The 20,137-nt window shown below is 42.3% G+C and overlaps 1 protein-coding gene across 1 annotated transcript in view; it reads right to left on the bottom strand.

Annotated features, from left to right (window-relative positions):
• The window catches only part of LOC139372301 (zinc finger protein ZFPM2-like), a 92,380-nt gene that overhangs the window by 10,885 nt on the left and 61,358 nt on the right, over positions 1-20,137 (bottom strand). The window contains exon 6 of the mRNA XM_071112038.1: positions 452-658. Coding sequence (XP_070968139.1) covers positions 452-658 — 207 coding nt within the window. The remainder of the gene's footprint in view (positions 1-451; positions 659-20,137) is intronic.

Below are 20,137 nucleotides of genomic sequence, written 5' to 3'. Positions count from 1 at the left end.
CTCAGTGCGGTCTCTTGGGTGAGGAAAGCGTTTTAGCTTAAGTTAACTTAAATTTTTCACCAGGGCTGGAATAGACTATCAAACAGTGATGACCTGAACCCAATAGACCTCAATCAGCGTAAATGGGCTGTTATTTGATGGGGGTGCTGTCTATGTGGATGAAGAGTAAATACTTAATTTTAACACAAACTGAAGGTCAAGGAGAACCCGTAGGCTCTTATACCTGCCAAACAGACTAATCTAAGCTGAGATAGCTAATTGACAAACACACACTCATTCGCACGCACACACACAAAAATACACAAACTTACGTACACAGACAAACACACACAACTATGCATGGATGGACACATACCCACACGCACACACACACACATCAACACACATCCCCCTCAGGAGGCTGAAAAGATTTGGCATGGGCCCTAGTCTCCTAGGCTTAAGATGTACTTACTGTTGACAATAGCGTTGGGAAGTATGGATGCCATGTTGGCCTGTTGGGGCAATAGTTGGATGGAGTCCAGCAGTCTGGCCGGGTACATTCCCTCAGAGAGAGCTGCCTGGTTGACCGCCTGAAGACGGGAGTAGAAGTCCACAGCAAACGCAGCTAGCTCCTCTCCTTCGATGATGGGTTTGGTTGTAGTGCACCAAAGTTGTCCACCTGAGAAAAAAAATGTGTTCTTCTTTGTAGTAATCAGGTAGAAACTGTGTACTTATAATGTCTGAATATCAGTTAAAATATGTATTGTAGAAAAAAAGACTATGCCTGCAATAATACTCCAATGTTGTATCGTAAAGCTCTCTGCTTCAGTTCGCACACTGTACAATTGCTTAGGGCTTAGGCTACATGATTAATAGGTCATATTCAGATACACCAGCTTGAAAATGATATAAAGGAATTCTCTCTGTGCAAGTCAAACATGAGTAAAACCCATGTAGTCCACCGCATTCAATATAAACTCAGCAAATAATGAACATGCCCCTGTGGAACGGTCGTTAAGACACTAACAGCTTACAGACAGTAGGCAATTAAGGTCACAGTTATGAAAACTTAGGACACTAAAGAGGCCTTTCTACTGACTCTGGAAAACACCAAAATAAAGATGCCCAGGGTCCCTGCTCATCTGCGTGAACGTGGGTTAGGCATGCTGCAAGTAGTCATGAGGACTGCAGATGTAGCCAGGGCAATAAATTGCAATGTCTGTACTGTGCGACGCCTAAGACAGCGCTACAGGGAGACTGGATGGACAGCTGATCGTCCTCACAGTGGCAGACCACGTGTAACAACACCTGCACAGGATCGGTACATCCGAACATCACACCTGCGGGACAGGTACAGGATGGCAACAACAACTACCCAAGTTACACCAGGAACGAACAATCCCTCCATCAGTGCTCAGACTGTCCGCAATAGGCTGAGAGAGGCTGGACTGAGGGCTTGTAGGCCTGTTGTAAGGCAGGTCCTCACCAGACATCACCGGCAACAGCATTGCTTATGGGGACAAACCCACTGTCGCTGGACCAAACAGGACTGGCGAAAAGTGCTCTTCACTGACGAGTTTGTCTCACCAGGGGTGACGGTCAGATTTGCGTTTATCATCGAAGGAATGAGCGTTACACCGAGACCTGTACTCTGGAGTGGGATCGATTTGGAGGTAGAGGGTCCCGTCATGGTCTGGGGCGGCGTGTCACAGCATCATTGGACTGAGCTTGTTGTCAGTGTAGGCAATCTCAACGACATCCTCCCTCATGTGGTAGCCTTCCTGCAGGCTCATCCTGACATGACCCTGGCATGACAATGCCACCAGCCATACTGCTCGTTCTGTGGTGATTTCCTACAAGACAGGAATGTCAGTGTACTGCCATGGCCAGCGAAGAGCCCGGATCTCAATCCCATTGAGCAAGTCTGGGACCTGTTGGATCGGAGGGTGAGGGCTAGGGCCATTCCCCTCAGAAATGTCTGGGAACTTGCAGGTGCCTTGGTGGAAGAGTGGGGTAACATCTCACAGCAAGAACTGGCAAATCTGGTGCAGTCCAGGAGGAGGAGATGCACTGCAGTACTTAATGCAGCTGGTGGCCACACCAGATACTGACTGTTAGTGTTACTTTTGATTTTGACCCCCCCTTTGTTCATGGACACATTATTCCATTTCTGTTAGTCACATGTCTATGGAACTTGTTCAGTTTATGTCTCAGTTGGTGAATCTTGTTATGTTCATACAAATATTTACACATGTTAAGTTTGCTGAAAATAAACACAGTTGACAATGAGAGGACACTTCTTTTTATTCTGAGTTTACATCCTAGAACAAACACTTTTAACATGAAAGTCATGGAAAATCTAATTCTAGAAGCCTTGGCATGGAACATTCCACAGGAGGCCAGAGAACAAACTAATTAGGCAGAAGAACAAGAAAGGAGGGCTTTGGAGCCATGATAACATTTATCTCTCTCCCAATGACAGCCTCTCCATCTTTTAATATGACTATTTACAAAAGTCTGGCTGCCGAGATAACGAGCTAACCATGATACGTTGGAGCTAAACACTAGAAGAAAGACACAGGGTACTGACAGACCAGCTGGACAATGCTTCTGCTCTCCATTTAAAGATGTGCACGGCAAACACACAAAACAATCATACGCATGTGAATGGAACTAGTATGATTGATTTCAGCTAAAGCCAGAGCCTTATGTTGAGAATATAAGGCTCTGACAATTGCTATTTCAACATTACATGTAATGTGATGGATTCACATAACCTTCAAATTAGAATTGCAGGTGATTTCTTAGCAAAGTACTGTATATAGTAACTGTTTATAGTAACAAGTAAGAATTCAAAGAAAATTCTGCCAATCACTTCTCAAAGCCAAGCAGCAACAGCAGCAACAAAGGTTTGTAAAGGATGAAATTGGCCTGTATCACAACCAACCGTGATTGGGAGTCCCATAGGGCGGTGCACAATTGGCCCCGCGTTGTTCGGGTTTAGCCGGTGTAGGCCGTCTTTGTTAATGAGAATTTGTTCTTAACTGACTTGCCTAGTTAAAAAAAAAAATGCCATTCCTTTCTTTCCCTTGTAGCAGTTGATCAAGAGGTGACACCTCTTCTCCACAAGGTGGCGATCTCTCCGTGGATTACTGTTACCACACTGCACTTCGTCATAAACAAGTCATAAACAAGCAATGAGATGGCAATTAAGAGTATTTCAACATTTTATTAGAATCTGATTTGTCTCTAATTCTCATTTTTCTTGCTCATATACCAGAATCAATTGCATTCTCAGTCAGGGAATCCAGATTACACCGAGATTCACATGACATTAGACATACCATAGCATACAGAGGGGAGTAGCCTTTGACAGTTACGCTTTAACAGTCACTTTTTACAAATCACATTTTATTGCTCACAGACACATATTTAGTAGATGTTATTTTTTTATATTTTAACTAGGCAAGTCAGTGAAGAAAAAATATTTATTTACAATGACGGCCTACCCCAGCGACGCTGGGCCAATTGTGCACCACCCTATGGCACTCCCAATCACAGCAGGAAGTGATACAGCCTGGATTCGAACCAGGGACTGTAGTGACACCTCTTGCACTGAGATTCAGTGCCATAGACCGCTGCGCCACTCGGGAGTTAATGCAGGTGTAATGAAATGCTTGTTTTGGACTATTAAAACAAGCGTTTCATGGACACTACAGTGGTAATAGGCTGCCCTTGCTACTTTGTTATGATTAGCTCCCCAGGAGGCCTAAACCTTTTATGTCCAAAGATCTATTAAATTGGAACTCAGAACACTAAAACTATGTTTCGGAGTGCAGTTTCCCTTAGCTTGAACCACAAATCAAAAGCTTGCACTGAGAACAAAACAACAACAACCTCCATTAGTGAAGATGGGACTGCATGTTTCACAGGAGGGGGAGGGAAGGGGAGGGAAGGGGAGGGCCCCCGTCTCTGGTACCATTCTGTCATCCTGGCACGGTCTCTGAACCCCCCTCCACTCCCCCTCCATCCAACCCGCACCCCTCCTGGTATCAGCACGCTGCCATCTGCGCCCTGCACCTGTGTCCTCATTGATCGCAATGCCAGAGCACTAGATCAAACAGACAGCGGAGAGGACAGCAGCACGAAGCAACTGAACATCCGCTACAATCCCAGGGCCAGGATGCTTGTTTAGGGGTAATGCATATTTCATATTCATATTTATTCTCCATCCTACATATGGGTGGGGCCGGGGGGTGGGGTTGCAGTGAGTTTTGAGGGTCTTTACGCATATGTAAAATAAATTCTACCTGTGTCCAATCTTCTAAAAAAAAAATTGGAAGTGCGAGTTGAGTGAGTTTCTTGACGGACTGTTATTGGTGTGGGTAACCAGCTGCTGTCAGTCTGCTGCTGCTTTACTGGCTGGATGAGCTAAGCTCCTGCAAAGTGCCAGTCAGACAGACAGTACTCTCCTAGTCTCTATCTAACTCTTGTCTTCCTCGATTGCCTCACAGTACATGAGCCAACAAACTTCCACTCCCTTTGGTCTTTGTTTCCTCTCTTCCAACAGACTCAAAGATCCAGAGCCAGCAAATGTCCACTTCCCTCTAAATGATGGTCTTTGTTTATCCAAGTCTTAAAGTTACGGCATTGTAATGGGTTTGTGGGATTAATGTAACAGGGAGGCTCCTCCAGGGAGGAAGAGGAGGACAGTTCTCCTCATGATTTTAAAGGAACGTTCTGGACATTTTGTACCCCAAAATCATTTCCCAGATCACATTACAAACATGTAGGACTGTGAAAACAGCTTCCAAATGAGTTCTGTAGAGCAAAAGTTATGTATGGTTATGTTCCAGATTTGACCCTCAGTGACCCTGAGCTTCTCTTGTTACTACTGTCAGAGAACCATGAGTAGAAGTCATGAGTAGAATGGCTGCTGCAAGCCATGACCCCCTTGCAGAGTTGGACGAGTACAACTTTTATCAAGTTTTGTTGAATAATCAGAATCAGAATCACCTTTATTCGCCAAGTACATTTACACATAACCGGAATTTGACTGAGTGAGAAGGTGCTGCCAGCAGTAGACAATATACAAACAGAATACACAGAATACAATATCGGAACAGTAAACATAAAACATAAAACTCTGGAGTCTAGGCTGATTAGTTCATCAGTTTTGATGGTGAGTGAATGCACGTTGGAGAGGAACAAGCCAGGAAGCGAAGCACAGAGGCCACGTCTCTGGCTAGTAGACCGACTCATAGTCGTGGACGGTGTCCTTTCTCAATATGTTGTGCATGAGGATAGAATATCGGGGCACAAACCAGTTGGCAATGTGTCCCTAGTAGCTCATCCAAAGTTAAAGTAGTCCCCAAATCAACGAGTTAACAAACAAAAACAACACAGATGCGAGCAGCTGCAAAGCTGTGGAAGCCCGTGAAACACTGACTATGTGGAATCCGCCATGACTGTAATCGCTACAGAGACAGAGGGCAGAATTGTCCGACTTGTGCCTACATGTTGACTGCATGAACTTTACAAAAATCATGTGATCAAAGGTCATAAAGTTTGGACTGCAATCGACTGCAAGTTTCTTCAGATGCTCTTCACCAACTTCATCCTGCAACCATCACCTGCATTGTGGGAGACTCTATTAACAACCAATCGTTTCCCCCCCCCCCCCACAATTCATGTGTACGATGAACACACACATTTCCAGTTTGTGAGTGTGTGATATGGGGGTTGGAGACATGTTTATTTCCACATTATCAAGAACAACTTTTATAAACAATGGCAACACTACCATGTTGCAGTGAGCCCTGCTGTTGAAAAACCACATCAGTGTCCGACTTTCGGCTGTCGCAGATTAACCTCCCCCGACGTCACTCCTCGACTTTTGTCTACAGTTGGTTGCTTTCGCCTCATCACTCAAATGATCCCAGAGTAAGTGTTTTGCGACTGCTAGCTAATGCTTTTATATCGTCATCTTTTCATATAGTGTTGTGTGCATTGTGGTCGTGTATCGTTACTAGATCCACTTCGAGTTCTGCCTGTTTTTAAACATGTATTATTCAGAGCTAGTGCCAATCTAACACCCAGCTTAGACACTCCTCCACGTACCTGCCTTCCAGACGCAAAGCATCATCGAAGCTGTAGTAATCTCATGATTCGAACAAATGACTTCCTGGTTGGATAAAATACCATTTTATTGTTTATTAGCGTGATTGTTTGTTTTTTCTTGGCCAATTTGGATAACTAGGGCCATTAACAACTTGCGGTGAAGTCTTGGAGACATGCTGTGGAACGTTCCTTTAAAACCAGATGTAACTAAATGTAATCGAAAATGTAATCTACGTAATCACCAAAAGTAACAATTTATCATGAGAGGGCCATAAACAATAACTATACTGAACAAAAATATAAATGCAATATGTAAACTGTTGGTCCCATTTTTCATTAAATAAAATAAAAGATCCCAGAAATGTTCCATACACACAAAAAGCTTATTTCTCTAAAATGTCTGTTAACATCCCTGTTAGTGAGCATTTCTCATTTGCCAAGATAACCCATCCATCCGCCTGACAGGAGTGGCATATCAAGAAGCTGATTAAACATGATTAAACATGATCATTACACAGGTGCACCTTTTGCTATGGACAATAAAAGCCCACTCTAAAATGTGCAGTTTTGTCACACAACACAATGCAATAGATGTCTCAAGTTTTGAAGGAGTGGGCAATTGGCATGCTGACTGCAGGAATGTCCAACAGAGCTGTTGCCAAATAATTGAATGCTAATCTCTTTACCATAAGCATCCTCCATCTTCGTTTTAGAGAATTTGGCAGTACAACCAACAAGCCTCACAACCGCAGACCATGTGTAACCACGTCCAGGACCTCCACATCTGGCTTCTTCACCTATGGGATCGTCTGAGGAGGGGTGCTGAGGAGTATCTATGTCTGTAATAAAGCCCTTTTGTGGGGGAAAACTGATTCTAATTGGCTGGACCTGGCTCCCAAATGGGGGGGCCTGTGCCCTCTCAGGCCCACCCGTGGCTGTGTCCCTGCCGAGTCATATGAAATCCATAGATTAGGGCCTAATGAATTTATTTCAATTGAATGATTTCCTTCTATACTATGAAATGTGCTTTGAAATTGTTGCATGTTCTGTTAATATTAACTTTTCAGTATAGTAATGCCGCATACTCAAAGAAAGGTTCAAATCTCACCTTTCTGGTAAAAATAGTTATAAATTACTCTGAGGTTTAGTCACTTTTGAAGACATAAGCTCAAGTGCACAGTATAAATATGGTAGAAATATTCCAATATTATATTTTATATGATTTGATTTCCTATTCAACAAAACTATGAATTAGGCTTGAAATGACTTACAGTATATGCTTTCCGAATCACATTATAAAACTACTAACTATAAGATTTCACTTTCCTTATAACTGTAAAATACATATTTGTATGTTTAGAGAAAATTTGCTTATTTTCTAAAGGTCTTTCTTGATCAAAAGGTCAGCCACCATCACTGTAAACGTTTTACAAAGCTCTAGCTTGGCTTCCTGAGCTCGTTCATCTTATAATAAAATTGTCCGTCTATAAGAAATAGAAAGCGTTTTTTGATTTAAAAAAAAATCTATATAAATTATTTTACATTAATGGCTATAAATTGATCTCTGAATGTGCTACCATGCTGCGCTACGATGTAACAATTGCAGGCATGTGCTTTGTCTTTGGTCGGAACCGGTACCAGAACCACGAAGGTCCCTTACATCTAAGAGGATAAATTATTTAGGAAAACCTAAAAATGTGAACAGAGAAACATATTCACCAGATCCACATATCAGTTCAATAGGGGTATAATTGATCATGGTAGAGAGTATCAAATAATGACAGAACGATGACCTATTCTTGTAGACCTTTGGATGGTCTTTTAAAAGTTGGTCAGAACACTCCACTGAGAAGTTCTTCATTCCTGCTTTTATTTTCAAAACTAGCTAAATAAATGACAATACATAGCTTTCTTGTGTTCTTCTGCTTAATTTACTACTGAGGTATGGAATCCGTATAAAACCCTCACGAACAGCTAAATAAATATGAGCAGATTATACACCCCATTATCCTCCTCCAGTCCTCCCACCCTGAATCCCACAAGCATTCCGTAATGGAAAGCAATGTCTTCCACTTAACACACAGATCCAGACGCTCCCTATGATAGAGACTGCTCTGTTTATTAATGATGGATTTTGGAATGTTGACGCAATGCAGAACGTTATCAGCCCGCAAACAATCCCCACTGCCAATGGTTCCAACCCTGACAGGCTAGCCCTGTGCCTCATTAGCCCAGGCATATTTCATCCAGAAGTTTATTATCAAATGTGACACCTGCATCTCTGAATGACACTTCCGCCTTCATTGGCATGTATTTGGGTGAGCGGCCTCCAAGGTGCTTTGTGGAGATTAAGAGGGAGAAAGACAGGGAGCGAGAGAATGAGCGCTTATTTTATCATTTAGCAGGTCTGGACTGAATCCAAAGGAGTTTTTGTCTTGTTGTTGTAATTGGAAAGGCTTTTAAGTGATAACACAGCTGTTGAGGAATATGAATATGGAGAGAGTGCGGCAGAGCTGCCTGAACCCTTCCAACCTCACTATGCACTCACTCCATTTTTGGCAAATGCTTATTTTTCTGAACAACAGAGGCTGTTTCATGTTTCGGGACAAACCGGATCACTCAGAGTTCCAATGCGGCAATTGTTTGCTTGCCTAGGATTATAGGCTTGATCACGCAGGTCGCCAGCCTACGAAAGAAACTGTAGAAAACGAAGAGTGGAATGTTTCCATTTTCTACGCCGGTGGCTGGGCGAAATTTGCGCTTGTTAGATGCCTCTCCACCTTGTCGTTTGTCGTTATCCAACTGGCCGGTGTTGCCCAGAGCTCCCCATTAAATAGCGGAGTCGAAGGATCAATCAACGATGGTCGCATGTCACGAGCCGTGGAAGACGAAGAAAGCGGCCTCCCGCAAAGCAGTCTACACTCCCAACAAGAAGCCCGGAGCTGATACAAACAACGAATAGTTTGGCCATCCTGGAGTCTGATCTTCCTGCACCTTCGTCGCTAGGGGTCTGCGGCCGCATGCCTAATCCTACAATTTCGAAGTCGACGTCGGCAACCTTCCGTCAGTCACCCTGCTGCTCTAACATAAATAACATGATAATATCTACTTCTGCTAAGCTTCCCAGTAAAGCAAGTAAGCATCCCAGACGAAAAGGGCTCAAAATAGCCCACGTTAACATATGTAGCTTAAGAAACAAGGTTCATGAAATCAATCATTTGCTAGTAACAGATGACATTCATATTCTGACTATGTCTGAAACTCACTTAGATAATACATTTGATACAGTGGTAGCAATAAAAATGGTGTGGGTGTTTCTGTTTAAATTCAGAACCTCATTCCTGTAAAGCTTAGAGAGGATCTCATGTTAAATACTGTTAAAGTAATATGGCTGCAGGTTCATCTGCCTCACCTAAAGCCCATTCTTGAAGGAGGGTGCTATAGACCACCAGGTGCTAACAATCAGCATCTGGATAAAATGAGTGAAATGCTTGATAATGTATTAGATATAAACAGAGAGGTATATTCTCTGGGTGATTTGAATATTGACTGGCTTTCATCAAGCTGCCCACTTAAAAAGAAGCTTCAAACTGTAACCAGTGCCTGAAACCTGGTTCAGGTCATCAGTCAACCTACTGTACAGGGGTAGTTACAAACAGCACAGGAATGAAATCATCAACATGTATTGATCACAAACAGTTGAAGTCGTAAGTTTACATACACTTAGGTTGGAGTGATTAAAATTATTTTTTCAACCACTCCACAAATTTCTTGTTAACAAACTACAGTTTTGGCAAGTCGGTTAGGATATCTACTTTGTGCATGACACAAGTAATTTTTCCAACAATTGTTTACAGACAAATGATTTCACTAATAATTCACTGTATCACAATTCAAAGGGGTCAGAAGTTTACACACACTAAGTTGACTGTGCCTTTAAACAGCTTGGAAAATTGCAGAAAATTATGTCATGGCTGTAGAAGCTTCTGATAGGCTAATTGACACCATTTGAGTCAATTGGAGGTGTACCTGTGGATGTATTTCAAGGCCGACCTTCAAACTCAGTGCCTCTTTGCTTGACATAATTGAAAATCAAAAGAAATCAGCCAAGACAAATAAATTGTAGACCTCCACAAGTCTGGTTCATCCTTGGGAGCAATTTCCAAACACCTGAAGGTACCATGTTCATCTGTACAAACAATAGTACGTAAGTATAAACACCAAAGGACCACACAGCCATCATACCGCTCAGAAAGGAGGCGCGTTCTGTCTCCTAGAGATGAACGTACTTTGGTGAGAAAAGTGCAAATCAATCCCAGAACAACATCAAAGGACCTTGTGAAGATGCTGGAGGAAACAGGTACATAAGTATCTATATCCACAGTAAAACAAATCCTATATCAACATAACCTGAAAGGGCGCTCAGCAAGGAAGAAGCCACTACTCCAAAACCGACATAAAAAAGCCAGACTACAATTTCCATCTGCACATGGGGACAAAGATCATACTTGTTGGAGAAATGTCCTCTGGTCTGATGAAACAAAAATAGAACTGTTTGGTCATAATGACCATTGTTATGTTTGGAGGAAAAAGGGGGAGGCTTGCAAGCCGAAGAACACCATCCCAACCGTGAAGCACGGGGGTGGCAGCATCATGTTGTGGTGGTGCTTTGCTGCAGGAGGGACTGGTGCACTTCACAAAATGGATGGCATCATGAGGCAGGAAAATTATGTGGATATATTGAAGCAACATCTCAAGACATCAGTTAAAGCTTAGTTGAAAATGGGTCTTCCAAATGGACAATGACCCCAAGCATACTTCCAAAGTTGTGGCAAAATGGCTTAATTAACTTCTTGAGTGTAGGGGGCAGGATTTTCGTTTTTGGCAAAAAAAACGTACCCATTTGAAACGGCCTATTTCTCAGGCCCAGAAACTAGAATATGCATATAATTGTCAGATTAGGATAGAAAACACAAAAGTTTCCAAAACTGTCAAAATATTGTCTGAGTATAACAGAACTGATATTGCAGGAAAATCAAACCAGAAAGTGCTGTTTTTCCTGGAAGCTCTGTTCCATTGGATGCCTTGCCTCCATTTAAAGGGATATCAACCAGATTCCTTTTCTTATGGCTTCCTCAAGGTGTCAACAGTTTTTAGACATAGTTTCAGGCTTTTATTTTGAAAAATGAGCGAGAAAGATAACATTGCGTCAGTGGATAGCTGGGTGTTTGCAGAGTTTTGCTTGCGCAACATGCAAATGTGGGGCAGCCATTGTCTCTCCCTCTCCTATTGAAAAAGCGACAGTCCCGGTTGATATATTATAGATTATATATTATAAAAATCTGAGGATTGATTATAAAAAACGCTTGACATGTTTCTGTGGACATTACGGATAATATTTGGAATTTTCATCTGCGATGTCGTGACCGCTCGAGCCTGTGGATTTCTGAACATAACGCGCCAAACAAATGGAGGTATTTTGGATATAAAAATAATCTTTATGGAACAACAGGAACATTTATTGTATAACTGGGAGTCTCGTGAGTGAAAACATCCGAAGATCATCAAAGGTAAGCGATTTAATCTATTGCTTTTCTGACTTTCTTGACCTATCTACTTGGCTGCTAGGTGTTTGTAATATTTTTTCTACTGAGAGAGATGTTCTTACATAAACACTTGTAATGCTTTCGCCGAAAAGATGTATTGAAATCTGACATGCCAGGTGGATTAACAACAGGCTAAGCTGTGTTTTGCTATATTGCACTTGTGATTTCATGAAAATGTAATATTTTTAGTAATTTCATTTGAATTTGGCGCGCTGCAATTCAGTGGGTGTTGATGAAAATGATCCCGCGAACGGGATGGGTGCGTCAAGAAGTTAAGGACAACAAAGTCAAGGTATTGGAGTGGCCATCACAAAGCCCTGACCTCAATCCTATAGAAAATTTGTGGGCAGAACTGAAAAAGTGTGTGCGAACAAGGAGGCCTACAAACCTGATTCAGTTACACTTGCTCTGTCAGGAGGAATGGGCCAAAATTCACCCAACATATTCTGGGTAGCTTGTGGAAGGCTACCCGAAACATTTGACCCAAGTTAAACAATTTAAAGGCAATGCTACCAAATACTAATTGAGTGTATGTAAACTTCTGACCAACTGGGAATGTGATAAAATAATTACAAGCTGAAATAAATAATTCTCTCTACTATTATTCTGACATTTCACGTTCTTAATATAAAGTGGTAATCCTAACTGACTTAAAACAGGGAATTTCTACTAGGATTAAATGTCAGGATTTGTGAAAAACTGAGTTTAAATGTAGTTGGCTAAGGTGTATGTAAACTTCCGACTTCAACTGTATTTACTAATGCTGCATACATTTTCTTGAAAGCACTATCCAGATCCATCGGATGTAGTGATCACAATATAGTAGCCATATCTAGGAAAACCAAAGTTCCAAAGGCTGGGCCTAATATAGTGTATAAGAGATCATACAAGAGGTTTTGTAGTGATTTCTATGTTGATGATGTAAATAATATTTGTTGGTCTGTCTTGTGTAATGAGGTGCAACCAGATGCTGCCCATGACACATTTATGAAATTGCACCCATTAAGAAAATTACAGTAAAAACAGTTAAATCCCAGTGGATTGATGAGGAATTAAAAATTGTATGGTTGAGCGGGATGAGGCAAAGCACAAACATTCAACAAGCACAGCAATTACACAAATGACTGATGATTGGCTGAGAGAAATTGATGATAAAAAGATTATGGGGGCACTTTTGTTAGACTTCAGTGTGGCTTTTGACATTATCGATCATAGTCTGCTGCTGGAAAAACGTATGTGTTATGGCTAGGGCTGTTGCTGCTGATGGTCATTAGTAGCCTGCCAAACTTACTAACTGCCTGGTACTCAGCACTCTATTGCTCCTCTAATCCGTCTGACATCAATGAAAATGTATTCGAAAATCTAATAAAACACTTCATGAGTGCCCATGAGCTCATGTTGCGCAACATTTCTATAGGCTATGCAATTGAGGGAGAAAACAGAGTGATGGCCTCTAACAAAAAGATGTGGTGCCCATCGGCATTCTACAGGTTAGGCCTACTATATTTATTTCTCAACTTTCCTAATATTAAGTACATTTCTTCTATTTACAACAGGAGTATAGCCTACCTGGCTGGTATGAAAATAAACCATGGGTGTCACGCCCTGGTCAGGGAGAGGCTTTTTATTCTCTATTTTGTTTAGGCCAGGGTGTGACTAGGGTGGGCATTCTATGTCCTTTTTTCTATGTTTTGTATTTCTATGTCTTGGCCTGGTATGGTTCTCAATCAGGGACAGCTGTCTATCGTTGTCTCTGATTGAGAACCATTCTTAGGTACCCTTTTCCCCCACCTGTTTTGTGGGAAGTTAATTTTGACTTTGTTCAGGGCACATAGCCCAAAGCTTCACGGTTTTGTTCTTTGTTTTGTCGGCGTCATTTTTAAATAAAGGAAATGTACGCTTACCATGCTGCACCTTGGTCCAGTCCTTCAGCCAGCCGTGACAACAGGGAAAAGCGTCCTCCATTCACTATTTAAGTCCATAGATTACATCAATTTTTTCCTGCTGCCCCTGTTTCGATACAGGTGCATGATAATGGTCCATTCTAAATAAAATAACATGTCACATTATTTAGTATATGTAAAGACAAGATTAAATCAAGAACAGTCTGATGGGTGATAATATTAGCCTATCAGTTGTGATGTTATCACTTGTGACTGATGCCCAGCATAAGAAACAATGCCTTTTTTTTGTGACTTGTTCGAATCAGTCGCACACCTCATGTAGCCTAGCCCATTTGATTTAATAAGGTTTGTATCACAACTAAAGTGGCCAAATTAAGCACATTCATCTGCTTTACAAGGGGTGTAGAGCCTAACTATAAGCAGTGTTTGCGTTTTCAAGTTTGGGGAGATAATTTTCACTATAAATATGCACCTTTATAATAAAACCATTACATGCATATAAAAATATAAACATATAGAGCAACGTTTGTAGAACAACTAAAGTTACATTAATAACTCTAAATTAAGCATAGAGAAGTACCTATTTATATATTAACCGCTCAACACAGAATAGGCGCATGTGCGCACTCCTTCAAATTGTTTATATTTATATTTTATTCAGCTTTGTTCAATTGTATTCTTCATACTATAAAATAATATAAAATAATGCCACAGAATAAGCAAATCTTTGTCTGCTAAATTAAATAGTGTAGCCCACAGCCATTTGGCATAGCCACACCAGGACCTAACATAAGAACAACTCAGAGTATGCTATTTTTTTATTCTAAAATAGACTACATTTTCTTCATATCAAGCTTCTTTAGACCTGTCTAAAATAAATAATGGATTTATTGTGAAGGTGTAGGCTTTATTACATGGATTTATTAGACTTTTTAAAATGGCTTGTGGAATCAAGGAGATGCTAAATGTGTTTATGTTAATTAACATTCAATTACCGTGAGACCGACAGTTATTTGCTTGACAATCACCAGCTGACAAAGTTTTGGGACCACCACAGCCCTAGTTATGGCTTTACACCCCATACTATACTGTGGATAAATAGTTACCTGTCTAACAGAACACAGAGGGTGTTCTTTAATGGAAGCCTCTCCAACATAATCGAGGGAGATTCAGGAATTACCCAGGGCAGCTGTCTAGGCCCCTTACTTTTATAAATCTTTACTAATGACATGCCACCGGCTTTGAGTTAATCTAATGTGTCTATGTATGCTGATGAATCAACACAATACACATCAGCTACTACAGCGACTGAAATGACTGCAACACTTAACAAAGAGCTCCAGTTAGTTTCAGAGTGAGTGGCAAGGAATAAGTTTGACCTAAATATTTCTAAAACTAAAATCATTTTATTTGTGACAAATCTTTCACTAAACCCTAAACCTCAATTAAATCTTGTAATAAATCTATAAATCTCTCCTGGATCAAAGTGGAGGAGAGATTGACTTCATCACCACTTGTATTTATGAGATGTATTGACATGTTGAATGCACCGAGCTGTCTTTTTGAACTACTGGCGCACAGCTCAGACACCCATGCTTACCCCACAAGAAATGCCACAAGAGGTCTCTTCACAGTCATCAAGTCCAGAACAGACTATGGGAGGCGCACAGTACTACATAGAGCCATGACTACATGGAACTCTATCCCACATCAAGTCACTGATGCAAGCAGTAAAATTTGATTTAAAAAATAGATAAAAATATACTTTATGGAACAGCGGGGACTGTGAAGCAACACAGCCATAGGCACAGACACATGCATACACACACGATAACATACGCACTATACACACTCGTACACATGGATTGTGTATTGTAGATAAGTGGTAGTGGTGGAGTAGGGGCCTGAGGGCACGCAGTGTTGTGAAAACTGTGAATGTATTATAATGTTTTTAAAATTGTAACTGCCTTAATTTTGCTGGACCCCAGGAAGAGTAGCTTCTGCCTTGGCAACAGGTAATGGGGATCCATAATAAATACAAAGACAAATTGAAATAACTTAATTAGGCCCTAATGTATAGATTTCACGACCGGTAATACAGATATGCATCTGTTGGTCACAAATACCTTTAAAAAAAGAAGTAGGGGCGTGGTTCAGAAAACCCGTCTGTATCTGGTGAGATTTGCCTCATGCAGCGCGACACATTTCCTTCGCATAGAGTTGATCAGGTTGTTGATTGTGGCCTGTAGAATGTTGTCCCACTCTTCAATGGTTGTGCGACGTTGCTGGGTGTTGGCAGGAACTGGAATACGCTGTTGTACACACCGATCCAGAGCATCCCAAACATGCTCAATTTGTGACATGTCTGGTGAGTATGCAGGCCATGAACTGGGATATTTTCAGCTTCCAGGAATTATGTACAGATCATTGTGACATGGGGCCGTGCATTATCATGTTGAAATATGAGGTGATGGCGGTGGATGACTGGCACGACAATGGTCCTCGGGATCTTGTCATGGTATCTCGGTGCATTCAATTTGCCATTTGTAAAATGCAATTGTGTTCTTTGTCCGTAGCTTATGCCTGCCCTTACCATAACCCACCGCCACATTGGGGCACTCTGTTCACAACTTTGACATCAGCAAACCGCTCACCCACACGACACAATCAGCCCGGTACAGTTGAAACCGCAATTAATACGTGAAGAGCACATTTTGTCAGTGTGCCAGTGGCCATCGAAGGTGAGCATTTTAAGTCGATTACGACGCCGAACTGCAGTCAGGGCAAGCGACACTGGTTAAGACGACGAGCATGGAGATGAGCTTCCTTGACAGTTTGTGCAGAAATCCTTCGGTTTAGCAAACCCACAATTTCATCAGCTATCCGGGTGGCTGGTCTCAGACGATCCCGCAGGTGACCAAGCCAGATGTGGAGGTCCTCGGCTGAGGTGGTTACACGTGGTCTGCAGTTTTGAGTCCGATTTGACGTACTGACAAATTCTCTAAAATGATGTTGGAGGTGGATTATGGTTGAGAAATTAACTTTAAATTTACTGACAACAGCTCTGGTGGACATTCCTGTAGTCAGCATGCCAAATGCACGCTCCTTCAAAACTTGAGACATCTGTGGCATTGTGCTGTGTGACAAAACTGCACATTTTGGAGTGGCCTTTTATTGTCCCCAGCACAAGGTGCACCTGTGTAATGACCATGCTGTTTAATCAGCTTCTTGATATGCCACACCTATTAGGTGGATGGATTATCTTGGCAAAGAGGAAATGCTCACTAACAGGGATGTGATCAAATTTATGCAAATAAATTGAGAGAAATAAGTGTTGGAAAATTCCTGGGATCTTTTATTTCAGCTCATGAAACATGGGACCAACACTTTACATGTTGTGTTTATATTTTTGTTCAGTATAATTAAAACACATGACTTGATGCTCAGCCAGAACTCTGCATGGTGCCTGACAGGTTTATGATGCTAGCTTAGACTTCGTAAATGGAGTCCTAGCAGACATGTCTCATTGTCACTGAAAAGCTATTATAAAAATGTACTGAGGATATAAGGGAAATTCTTTAAAGCGGGCTGCTGATAGTTACTACCACAGCTCACATACTCAGTGGTGCTAATCAGAGACTTTTCCTGGTTCATCCCCATGCCAGCCAAAGCTCATAAATAATGAGATGCAGAGCAGAGCAGACTGCAGGGATGATGATGCCACATGATTGACATTTAATGCAAATGCTGTTATTATCTGACAGGCAGGCAGGAAGCTACACTATATATATACACTGCTCAAAAAAATAAAGAGAACACTTAAACAACACAATGTAACTCCAAGTCAATCACACTTCTGTGAAATCAAACTGTCCACTTAGGAAGCAACACTGATTGACAATACATTTCACATGCTGTTGTGCAAATGGAATAGACAACAGGTGGAAATTATAGGCAATTAGCAAGACACCCCCAATAAAGGAGTGGTTCTGCAGGTGGTGACCACAGACCACTTCTCAGTTCCTATGCTTCCTGGCTGACGTTTTGGTCACTTTTGAATGCTGGCGGTGCTTTCACTCTAGTGGTAGCATGAGACGGAGTCTACAACCCACACAAGTGGCTCAGGTAGTGCAGCTCATCCAGGATGGAACATCAATGCGAGCTGTGGCAAGAAGGTTTGCTGTGTCTGTCAGCGTAGTGTCCAGAGCATGGAGACGCTACCAGGAGACAGGCCAGTACATCAGGAGACGTGGAAGAGGGCAACAACCCAGCAGCAGGACCGCTACCTCAGTAGGACCGCCTTTGTCCTACTGAGCAGTAGGACCGCCTTTGTGCAAGGAGGAGCAGGCGGAGCACTGCCAGAGCCCTGCAAAATGACCTCCAGCAGGCCACAAATGTGCATGTGTCTGCTCAAACGGTCAGAAACAGACTCCATGAGGGTGGTAATGAGAGCCCGACGTCCACAGGTGGGGGTTGTGCTTACAGCCCAACACCGTGCAGGACGTTTTTCATTTGCCAGAGAACACCAAGATTGGCAAATTCGCCACTGGCGCCCTGTGCTCTTCACAGATGAAAGCAGGTCCACACTGAGCACATGTGACAGACGTGACAGTCTGGAGACGCCGTGGAGAACGTTCTGCTGCCTGCAACATCCTCCAGCATGACCGGTTTGGCGGTGGGTCAGTCATGGTGTGGGGTGGCATTTCTTTGGGGGGCCGCACAGCCCTCCATGTGCTCGCCAGAGGTAGCCTGACTGCCATTAGGTACCGAGATGAGATCCTCAGACCCCTTGTGAGAACATATGCTGGTGCGGTTGGCCCTGGGTTCCTCCTAATGCAAGACAATGCTAGACCTCATGTGGCTGGAGTGTGTTAGCAGTTCCTGCAAGAGGCATTGATGCTATGGACTGGCCCGCCCGTTCCCCAGACCTGAATCCAATTGAGCACATCTGGGACATCATGTCTCGCTACATCCACCAACGCCACATTGCACCACAGACTGGCGGATGCTTTAGTCCAGGTCTGGGAGGAGATCCTTCAGGAGACCATCCGCCACCTCATCAAGAGCATGCCCAGGCGTTGTAGGGAGGTCATACAGGCACGTGGAGGCCACACACACTATTGAGCCTCATTTTGACTTGTTTTAAGGACATGACATCAAAGTTGGATCAGCCTGTAGTGTGGTTTTCCACTTTAATTTTGAGTGTGACTCCAAATCCATACCTCCATGGGTTGATAAATTTGATTTCCATTGATAATTTTTGTGTGATTTTGTTGTCAGCAATTCAACTATGTAAAGAAAAAAGTATTTAATAAGAATATTTCATTCATTCAAATCTAGGATGTGTTATTTTAGTGTTCCCTTTATTTTTTTACCCCTTCAACTTAGTGGATTTGGCTATTTCAGCCACACCCGCTGCTGACAGGTGTACAGAATCGAGAACACCGCCATGCAATCTCCATAGACAAACATTGCCAGTAGAATTAATGGCCTTACTGAAGAGCTCAGTGACTTTTAACGTGGCACCATCATAGGATGCCACCTTTCCAACAAGTCATTGCCCCGGTCAAATGTAAGTGCTATTATTGTGAAGTAGAAACGTCTAGGAGCGACAACGGCTCAGCCGCGAAGTGGTAGGCCACCCGAGCTCACAGAACGGGACCACCGAGTGCTGAAGCGCGTAGCACGTAAAAATCGCCTGTCCTCGGTTGCAACACTCACTACCAAGTTCCAAAATGCCTCTGGAAGCAAAGGCAGCACAAGAACTGTTCGTCGGGAGCTTCTTGAAATGGAGCTCCCGACGAACAGCTGCAACCCCAACGAACACCTTTGGGATGAATTGGAACGCCGACTGCGAGCCAGGCCTAATCACCCAACATCAGTGCCCAACCTCACTAATGCTCTTGTGGCTGAATGGAAGCTAGTCCCTGCATCAATGTACCAACATCTAGTAAAAAGACTTCCCAGAAGAATGGAGGCTGTTATAGCAGCAAAGGGGGGGACCAACTCCACTTTTGGTCATGTAGTGTATCTCTGCTCTGATCAGTCAAACAGAGACTGGCCAGGTTTATTCTCAGGGTGTCGGTATACTACACTATACTTTTCTGTGGCCACGGTTGGTGCAGAAGGTTGTAAAGTTGGTTGTGGGTAGAGGATACATCATTTGATCTATGGCATCTAGTTACTGTGTAAGCCCTGGCTCTTGCTTGATTACAGCAAGGACGTAGCCCTAGTTAGTTGGTCCTTGGTTAGTGTAACTATGATCAGATTTAGGCACATTTAACACATCATTATGTTCCTGGAAATGTAATCCTAATGTTTTTGATTTTCATAATTTAAACTGAAGAGGTGGTACTGTAGCATATTCATGCATACAGATATTTTAATTGCATTTAAAAATGAGCTATTTTGAGGTAAGTAGGTATGCTCTGGAACACTTAAGAGGGATATGCATGATGTATAATAAAAGACAAAGCACATCATAATCTTTGTATGGTTAAAAAAAGAAAAGAGGGAAATACAAAGAGA

This window comes from Oncorhynchus clarkii, chromosome 18 (assembly GCF_045791955.1).
Source record: "Oncorhynchus clarkii lewisi isolate Uvic-CL-2024 chromosome 18, UVic_Ocla_1.0, whole genome shotgun sequence".
Classification (NCBI taxonomy): Eukaryota; Metazoa; Chordata; class Actinopteri; order Salmoniformes; family Salmonidae; genus Oncorhynchus; species Oncorhynchus clarkii.
Note: the sequence above shows the minus strand (reverse complement) of the source record. Positions and strands in the feature narration are given on the sequence as shown.